Source organism: Centropristis striata, chromosome 10 (assembly GCF_030273125.1).
Source record: "Centropristis striata isolate RG_2023a ecotype Rhode Island chromosome 10, C.striata_1.0, whole genome shotgun sequence".
NCBI lineage: Eukaryota > Metazoa > Chordata > Actinopteri > Perciformes > Serranidae > Centropristis > Centropristis striata.
Window position 1 is genome coordinate 2,353,233 of NC_081526.1, and position 10,000 is coordinate 2,363,232.

Consider the following 10,000-nt stretch of genomic DNA (forward strand, 5'->3'; position numbering starts at 1 on the left):
TTTCCCCTGATGAGGTCGGACGTTTCCATCTTGACCTGGCAACTCTTCCTGTTGCCATGGGGAGACAGGAGACGGTCCCCACAGCTGTTACCATGGCAACGGGAGGGGGGGGGGGGGGGCAGGCACATATAGGGCTTGTTTACTCTGAGGTCTTATCGTCTCTACCAACAGACACGAGGAACGTCTCCCACAGACACACACACAAACTTATTTATATGGTGACGCACATGCAAAACACACACACACACACGAACACGGTCACATAGTGAGATGCTAAATGCTAAATGTGTCGGTTAGCATGTTTACCTGCTAGTCGGCAGGTAAACAAGGACGTATTGATTACTGATCACATCACCTCACAGAGGAGCGACTGGATACTCTTCACGAGTTTAATAAATCACAGTCGCACTGAAACATTAATGCTTCATACATCTTGGATCTGATATTTTTTGAGTCAGACTCTTCTTCTTCTTCTTCTTCTTCTTCTTCTTCTTCTTCTTCTTCTTCTTCTTCTTCGTCTTTTCTGATGTAATAAACCCCGACAGCCTTTGATTCCAATGTATCAAATTTTATGCATCTTTTGGAAGTTGGTAATTTCAGAAATGAATAATATTTCTAGTTTTATTAGGAACTAGGGCTGGGCGATATGGACCAAAAGTCATATCCCGATATATATTTAGGCTGAATATCGATATATATATGATATATATCCTGATATTTTTATCTCAAAGTGAGAGCAAATGTTCAGTCAAAGTCAAATATGACATGTCACAAGTAGATTTATTGATTTATTTAAGTGAACATAAATACTGTATAACAGGAGAACCTTTTTTTTTAAATCAAAGCTCCATAAAGTGACATTTAAATATAAAATTATCTTCAATAAAAACAGCCTATGAAATAAAATAGGCCAATCTTTTTCTGAAATAAATATAACGAACATTACAAAATAACTGAATATGACAAACCCTAGTAAGGGCAGCATTTGTACATATATATATATATATATATATATATATATACATATATATATATATATATATATATATATATATATACATATATATATATATATATATATATATATCCCAGCCGTAGTAGGAACATATTTAAAGATTTCCATTTTATTATTTCCCCATTCATGTCTGTATATAACAGTTGAATACTATAAAAGAGAATGTATTATAGTAACTATAGCTGGTAAATAAAGGCAACAGACTGATGTTTTTAGTATTTTTCCTCAGAAACTCTCAGCTACGACTCAGAATGTCAAGTTAACTGTCAACAGTAAAACTCTGAGTGTAAGTGCTTCAATTTAGCTGTTAACCTTTCTACCAGCTGACTCCATGGAGACAGCAGAACCACAGCAAGAGAACTCACAACACAGAACCACAGGAAGAGAACTCACAACACGTCTTCTGTGCAGTTTTAGAGTAGAACCTGTTAATGTCATTATAGCAGCAGGACAACAACATTCATATGTGCAACAAAAAAACTAAAAACAACACAATCACAAAACATGACAGTAAAATACATACAGCGTATTAAAACTAGAAACTAGAAACATCAACAAGTTGAAGCTTCAGATATCATCATCATCATCATCATCATCATCATCATCACCAAGGTGCACAGGAGCAGCATCAGAGAAACAGATTTAAATATAGCACTTACATTTCATTAATATATTTTAATTGTTTTTTGTTTTTTTTAAACTATAAAACTATATTGCACTGACCCGATCTACTAGGCCTGTATTGCAAGGGGTTAAAAACTATAAACTGGGCAGAATCTATTGACCACACTGGTGGTCCTGCACTGTAACTGTTGTTTTTACAGAAAAAAACTGTCAGCTGTGGTTCCCAGAATATTTCCGTAAAAAATACAGAACATATGTCAACAACTTTACAGAACAACTTTTAACTTGTAAATTTTACATCCTAAAACTGCTAATTAAAAAAAAACATTTTAAAGTTGTAGATTATAGCGTCCTTTACTGCTGATTTAACAGGATGATGCTGCTTTTATACTAATTATTTATGCTAAATTTACATGCAGATTTTGTTTATTGTACACTGAATACCAGTAAAATTTACAAGTTGTTCTGTAAAGTTGTTTACATTTGTACTGTATTTTTTTGCAGAATTATTCTGGAAACCACAGCTGACAGTTTTTTTATGTAAAAGCAACAGAATTTTTTTACAGTGTTGGAAAGAAGCTGTTTTGCAGCCTCAATGTGCTTTAAAGGCCCTATAGCACCTTATATAGTGTCATTATAATGCCATGAGAAGAAAGAAAGAAATAAACACATTTATTTAAGAATCTATTAATCTATTCTACAGAAACTTGGGGCACGGTCCTATATGTCTATATGTGGATATGGAAAATTGTGGCCCCCTCCAACATTTAAGTTGCCCATCCCTATACATATATATATATATATATATATATATATATATATGACATTTTGTACAATTCCGTCTTCGTTTCAGTGAGTTGTTGTCACATGATCGCTGGTCTCAGCTGAGCCAGTCGTAGTTTCAGTGTTAGTGAGGGACAGAAGTTAATGTTTTTAACCAGGACCTGGTTTGTGCAAACAGGAAATGTGAAAATCAGAAAATTGGTTTCTGGTCATGATAAATGGTGTAATTTTCGCCGTTACTGTAAAGAAAACATGCCTTCCAAACCCCCAGCAGGTAGTGGAGTAAAACAATCCTGGTTTAATGTAATAAGTTTCTCCTAACTGGAAGTCTTACCTCACCTAAAATCATCACAATTAGATTTTACTGCTACAGGAGACCAGTTAGTGATATGTGAGAGTGTTTACAGTTTCCACCTACAGAAGCTTTCCTCCTCTGGAGGATTCATGGTTAATGGAGGGAGGACCAACCTCCTACTCCCGATTTATTGTAGATAAAATGTGGTTTGGTGCTCCAATAAAGGAGCTGGTGGAGCAGGAACACTGTAAAAAACTTTAAAGTAATAAATACGGTGCCACTATTTCTAATATTACGGTAAAATGATATTAGCACTGCCATTTTATTCCATATTTACCTCATAAATAAAAAGTTTTTCCATCAAAAGAAACCCTGTTCTGCCATGTAATTGACAAGAAAATACTTTATAAATGCTGCATGAATTAAAGACTTTACCATTAAATATTACAGTATAGTAATATAGTATATATAGTATAGTATATAGTTTTTATATTCTATTTTTCCAAAAATAGATGCAAAAATTACAGTGATTGCTTGTATATATTTATATTATGGTATATTATTGTTAGAGATACATTTAACAGAGAGGAAATGTATTTTTTTTTCAACAGACAAATGCAAAAATTACAGTGATGCTTGTTTCGCAGGAAAAATACTTATTTACCAGCTAAGTTATAAGAAAACATTGTCTTTTATAGTATTATATGCACTTCTGAAGAGTCTTATTCATGTTGTTAAAAAAAAGAATGATAATAATAAAAAAGTTTAATACATTTAACAGGGAGGAAATGTATTTATTTTTAACAGATGAATGCAAAAATTACAGTGATACTTGTATATATATTACAGTATATTTTTGTTACAAATATTTTTACAGTGGAGTAATGTATTTTTTTTAAAACAAAAAACCCTTATTTATAATATATATATATATATATATATAATTTCTCACGAAAAATACTTATTTACCAGCTAAGTTATAAGAAAACATTGTCTTTTATAGTATTATATGCACTTCTGAAGAGTCTTATTCATGTTGTTAAAAATAATAATAATAATAATAATAAATCGTTTAATACATTTAACAGAGAGGAAATGTATTTTTTTAAAATAGATAAATGCAAAAATTACAGTGATGCTTTTATATATATTACAGTATTTTTTGTGAACAACAATTTTATTTTACAGTGGAGTAATGTATTTTTGAAAAAAAAAAAAAAACGTATTTATATATATATATATATATATATATATATATATATATACATATATATATATATATTGAATATATATACATATATATATATATATTTATATATATATATATATATATATATATATACATATTATTTCTCAGGAAAAATACTGATATTTACAGTACACTGTAACGTTTGTTGCCTTTATTTACTAGCTAAGTTATAAGAAAACATTCTCTTTTATAATATTATATATATATATATATATTGTTTGTTTTTTTGTTACTGAAACTGAATTAACCCATTTATCTTTTTAAATCTACAGACATTTTTTTACACTTCGCTGTAAATCTCAGTAAAACAACTTAAAATAAGATGTGTAAAATATGAACGTCTTCTGAACGTCTTATTCATTTTGTTTTTAAAAAAAAAACTATAAATCCCACAAGATCATTTCAACTTGTTTGTGTAAATTAAAAACAGAGCGTGTGATGAATATTCTTATTATTTTCCTCTCCAGAGGAGCAGTTTCCTCTCTTATTATTATTATTATTATTATTATTATTATGTGTTGCTATTCTCTCCTTCCTTCTAAACACTCTGACAGAAAATTCAGCTTGTTTTTTAAAGGATTGATTGGCTAATGTTCACTCATTTGTTCATTCATTTATTTGCATCTGTAATGGCTTTGCTTTTACTTTGCATAATACATATTAGGAGTCTAATCCCCATGGGAGATAATTGGTATTTGGTGAAGAGTTTCTCCTTCCTGCTGGCTTCTAATGATTTTATAATTTGACTTCTACATTTTGTCTGTTGCCTCTGTTTCACAGATATCTGGCTTTATACGCCTACAAGCCCCAGAAGGCTGACGAGCTTGAACTTAGGAAAGGGGAGATGTATCGGGTGACAGAGAAGTGTCAAGACGGGTGGTTCAAAGGCACCTCACTGAGGACGGCTGCCTCGGGCGTCTTCCCCGGGAACTACGTCACCCCCGTGTCCAGGTCAGTGAGCTCAGGTTAATGTGGAGCTACAGCTCCTCCAGGTAGAAGGAAGTAAGTCTGTTATATTTATCAAGAGCTTTTCACAGGCAAGAAGCAGCAAAATGCTTTACAGGGGTATAAAACAACATACAGGCAAACAACAGGAAAACACAATACAACCAGAAAGCATAATTAAAGCCTTGACGTCTAGTTCAGGAGTTCTCAACCTTTGTGAGTTGCGACCCCCAATTTAACATGCATGTTGTCTGTGACCCCGCTCACTGAACACAATCTCACGTGCACAGTTCAGATCACCCAAAAAATAAATAAAATGACCAAAAAAAGACACAAAATGACTAAAAAAGACACAAAATTACCAAAAACGGCACAATTTGACCAAAAAAGACACAAATTGAACACAAAATGATCAAAAAGAGACACAAAATGACCAGAAAAAGACACAAAATAACCAAAAAAGACACAAAATGAACAAAAAAGACACAAATTGACCACAAAATGATAAAAAATAGACACAAAATAACCAAAAAAGGCACAAAATGACCAAAAAAAGACACAAAATGGACAAAAAAAGGAAACAAAATGACCAAAAAATACACAAAATGATCAAAAAGAGACACAAAATGACCAGAAAAGACACAAAATTACAGTCACCCCCGTGTCCAGGTCAGTGAGCTCAGGTTAATGTGGAGCTGCAGCTCCTCCAGGAAGGAAGGAAGTAAGTCTGTTATATTTATAAAAGGTTTTCACAGGCAAGAGGCAGCAAAGTGCTTTACAAGAACATACAAACAACAAGGAAACATGATAAAAGCCTGGACGTCTAGTTCAGGAGTTCTCAACCTTTTTGAGTCGCGACCAGCACTTTAATATGCATGTTGTCCGCGACCCCCGCTCACTGAACAGAATCTCACGTGCACAGTTCAAATCACCCAAAAAATAAACAAAATGACCAAAAAAAGACACAAAATGACTAAAAAAGACACAAAATTACCAAAAACGGCACAATTTGACCAAAAAAGACACAAATTGAACACAAAATGATCAAAAAGAGACACAAAATGACCAGAAAAAGACACAAAATGACCAAAGAAAGACACAAATTGTCCAAAAAATACACAAAATGACCAAAAAAAGACACACATTGAACAAAAAAGACCCAAAATTACCCAAAAAATAAACCAAATGACCAAAAAAGACCCAAAATGACTAAAAAAAGACACAAATTGACCAAAAAAGACACAAAATGACCAAAACAGACACAAAATGACTAAAAGAAGAGAAAATGGCCAAAAAAGACACAAATTGACCACAAAATGATCAAAAAAGACACAAAATGATACACAAAATGACCAGAAAAGACACAAAGTTACTATTAAAAAAAAACACAAAATCACCAAAAAGACTAAAACACATTAACACATGAACACTTTAACACAGTGGAGACAGAGCTGACTTCCAAAATGATTTGGCGACCCCCAGAAATCATCTCGTGACCCCAATTGGGGTCCCGACCCCAAGGTTTAGACTAGTTGGTCTAGTTGACCAGGTACATACAGTCTAAACAGATATGTTTTAATCTGATATTTAAAATAATCCACAGACACCACAGACAGTAAGGGAGCAGGCAGAGCGTCCAGAGTTTAGGTGCTATGGACTCAAAGTAGGGCTGCACGATTAATCAAATTTTAATCATAATAACGATCTTGGCCGCCACGATTAAATAAACCTGATCGTCGGTGATATTTCCTCTTTAAAATGCGTCGCTCCTGCAGATCTAATCAACACTTTCTACACCAGTAGTCCTCCAACCACCAGGGGGCGGGGCCGTGTTTCTCCCCTGTAAAAAGCCTGGTTGCTGATTGGATAGAACGCTAAGCAGGAAGTGACGTAGTACTGGACGCCACAACAACACGCAACATTTGTAAAAGCCGGAGAAGCAGTGTTGCCAACTTAGTGAATTTGTTGCTATATTTAGCAACTTTTCAGACCCCCTTAGAGACTATTTTTTTAAAAAGCGACTGGAGACAAATCCAGAGACTTTTTCTGGTGTTATTGGAGACTTTTGGAGACTCGTTCTTACTCTTCTTAACGAGCCGCGGGGACGGGAGGCTCTTCTTAACGAGCCGCGGGGCCGGAGGCTCGTTAAGCGGTTGTGTGACGGTGTCACTTATTTGGCCCATTTTTGTGACATAGAAGTCTGTGCATCTGTTTATTTCACACCCACATTATTTCCTGTCAAAAATCATCTTTTGTGAGCTTGAGAATGAAGTTCAGAATGTTTTTCTATCTTTAGTGCAGCAGGAGGAACCGGTCTGTGATTGAGAACTCGTTGTGTTTGGTTCTTCGTGCTGCTGCAGGAACTCTGGACATGATGATTGGAGCTCTGATCTCCTCCACAGGAGCTTTTTTATTAGAGTTGATTTAGTTTCAACTGTTCAATGCTTCTTTTTTCATTCCTATTATTTCATCATCCCCCGTGGTCCCTAAACGCACAGCCCACATTCACATGAATGAGAGGAATGGCGTTTCTCCGGCGGTGGCTGATTTGGTGTGAATGAAGCAACATACAGTGAGTCACCAGCCTCCATTATAATGTCATGTACGGTTTTATTATAGCGACCTCAGTCAGGTGCACACACTTTCGTTTTATTTTGCTTCTTAATATTATTATAATTTTGCTTTATTTTTATGGTAATTGTTTTATTTTTGGTCATTTTGTGTCTTTTTAGTCCTTTTTCGTCTATTTTTGGTCATTTTTTGTCTGTTTTGATCATTTTAACATCTATTTTTGGTCATTTTGTGTCTTTTGTCATTTTTACATAAGTTTTTGGTCATTTTTTGTTTTTTGTCATTTTTACATAAGTTTTTGGTCATTTTTTGTTTTTTTTTGGATCAATTTTACACCTATTTTTGGTCATTTTGTGTCTTTTTAGTCATTTTTACATCTATTTTTGGTCATTTTGTGTCTTTTTATCATCTATTTTTGGTCATTTTGTGTCTTTTTATCATCTATTTTTGGTCATTTTGTGTCTTTTTTTCATAATTTTATACATCTATTTTTGGTCATTTTGTGTCTTTTTATCATCTATTTTTGGTCATTTTATGTCTTTTTTTCATAATTTTATACATCTATTTTTGGTCATTTTGTGTCTGTTTTTATCATTTTAACATCTATTTTTTGGTCATTTTAACCAAAACATTTTGTTGTTATCTCTTCATCCTTTTCTTTTTTGTCTTATTATTGTGCAAAAATAAAACATGTCAGGTGACAGGGTTGATGGTTTCTCTGGGTAGTTACGGAATTTCTTCTCTTTCTCGTGTCGTATCCGGATCATTGGTGTCATTTTAACCCAACCGGCGTTTCAAACCTCTGCTCCACTTATCATCCAGTTCATTCACTCTGCTCCTGTGAAGGCAGCGCTGTAATGCAATCAGACTCAGGCCTCTAATTTTGTCCTCACACAAAGACAGTATAGTGGCACACTCGTTGTAATTTGCATTGTAATTTTTTCCCGGTAATTTCCTGGCTTCCACTTTTCTGGAATACAGATCAGGCCGAGGCGAGCAGCTCTGCTTCTTCATACGCTGTGTAATTGCACTTGTGTTTCCGTGGACTCACACTGCCTCTTATCACAAAGGCACTCCCAAAAAAAAGAAAAAAAGAACCACGTTTCTGGGCTCTGAGTTGGCAGAGGCACAATCTGCAGATCCAGTCTAATGTATTCTTCTGCTGCAGCCTCGGCTCCTCCTGCTTCACCTGCAGCATCAAAAACTGACTCAATTAACTCTTTCAGCAGGAAACTAAAACTGTACCTTCACTGATTTAACTTTAGAATTAGAACCAGGAAAATAATAGACGTTGAGACATCTGATGATACCTTCACTGTCCTACAAAGTCTAACTGCAGTAACTCGATTTTTGGTCAAAATTGAGTTATAACTAAAAATGAACTCCTTGTTTTATCTTGTGAAAATCCACAACATTTTTGGTCATTTTGTGGGTTTCTTGTTATTTTTACATCTATTTTTGGTCATTTTGTGTTCTGTTTTTTTGTCATTTTTACATCTATTTTTGGTTATTTTGTCTATTTTGTAATTTTTACATCTGTTTTTGGTCGTTTTGTGTCTTTTTTGATCATTTTATGTTTTTTTGTGTCATTTTTACATCTATTATTGGTCAATTTGTGTCTTTTTTAGTCATTTTTACATATATGGTGATTTTTTGTGTCTATTTCGATAATTTAATGTATTTTTTGGTCATTTTTACATATATTTTTGGTCATTTTGTGGGGTCTTTTTTTGTCAATTGTACATCTTTTTTTGGTCATTTTGTGTCCTTTTTAGTCACTTTAACAACTATTTTTGGTCATTTTGTGTCTTTTTTGATCATTTTAATCGTGTTGGCAGAGGCACAATCTGCAGATCCAGTCTAATGTATTCTTGCTGCTGCAGCCTCGGCTCCTCCTGCTTCACCTGCAGCACCACTAACTGACAATATTATTTTACCACACCAGCCGAAGCTACTAGGAAGGGACTGTTAACTCTTTCAGCAGGAAACTAAAACTGTAAAAATGACCAAAAAAGAGACACAAAATGACTAAAAGAAGACACAAAATGACCAAAAAAGGAAGCAAAATGACCAAAAAAGACACAAAATGATCAAAAAGAGACACAAAATGACCAGAAAAGACACAAAATTACAAAAAAAAAAACCACAAAATCACCAAAAGAGACACAAATTGAACACAAAATGATCAAAAAAAGACACAAAATTACAACAAAAAAAAATGACCAAAAAGACTAAAACACATGAACACTTTAACACAGTGGAGACAGAGCTGACTTCCAAAATTATTAAGCGACCCCCAGAAATCATCTCGTGACCCCAATTGGGCCAATTGAGACTATTTTTCAAAAAAGCGACTGGAGACAAATCCAGAGACTTTTTCTGGTGTTATTGGAGACTTTTGGAGACTCGTTCTTACTCTTCTTAACTGAACCTTCACTGATTTAACTTTAGAATTAAAACCAGGAACATAATAGACGTTGAGACATCTGATGATACCTTCACTGTCCTACAAAGTCTA

The 10,000-nt window shown here is 34.0% G+C and overlaps 1 protein-coding gene across 1 annotated transcript in view; it reads left to right on the top strand.

Moving 5' to 3' along the window:
* Positions 1-10,000, top strand: part of LOC131979579 (E3 ubiquitin-protein ligase SH3RF3-like) — a 208,589-nt gene that overhangs the window by 171,088 nt on the left and 27,501 nt on the right. The window contains exon 6 of the mRNA XM_059343616.1: positions 4,747-4,917. Within this exon, the coding sequence (XP_059199599.1) occupies positions 4,747-4,917 (171 nt within the window). The remainder of the gene's footprint in view (positions 1-4,746; positions 4,918-10,000) is intronic.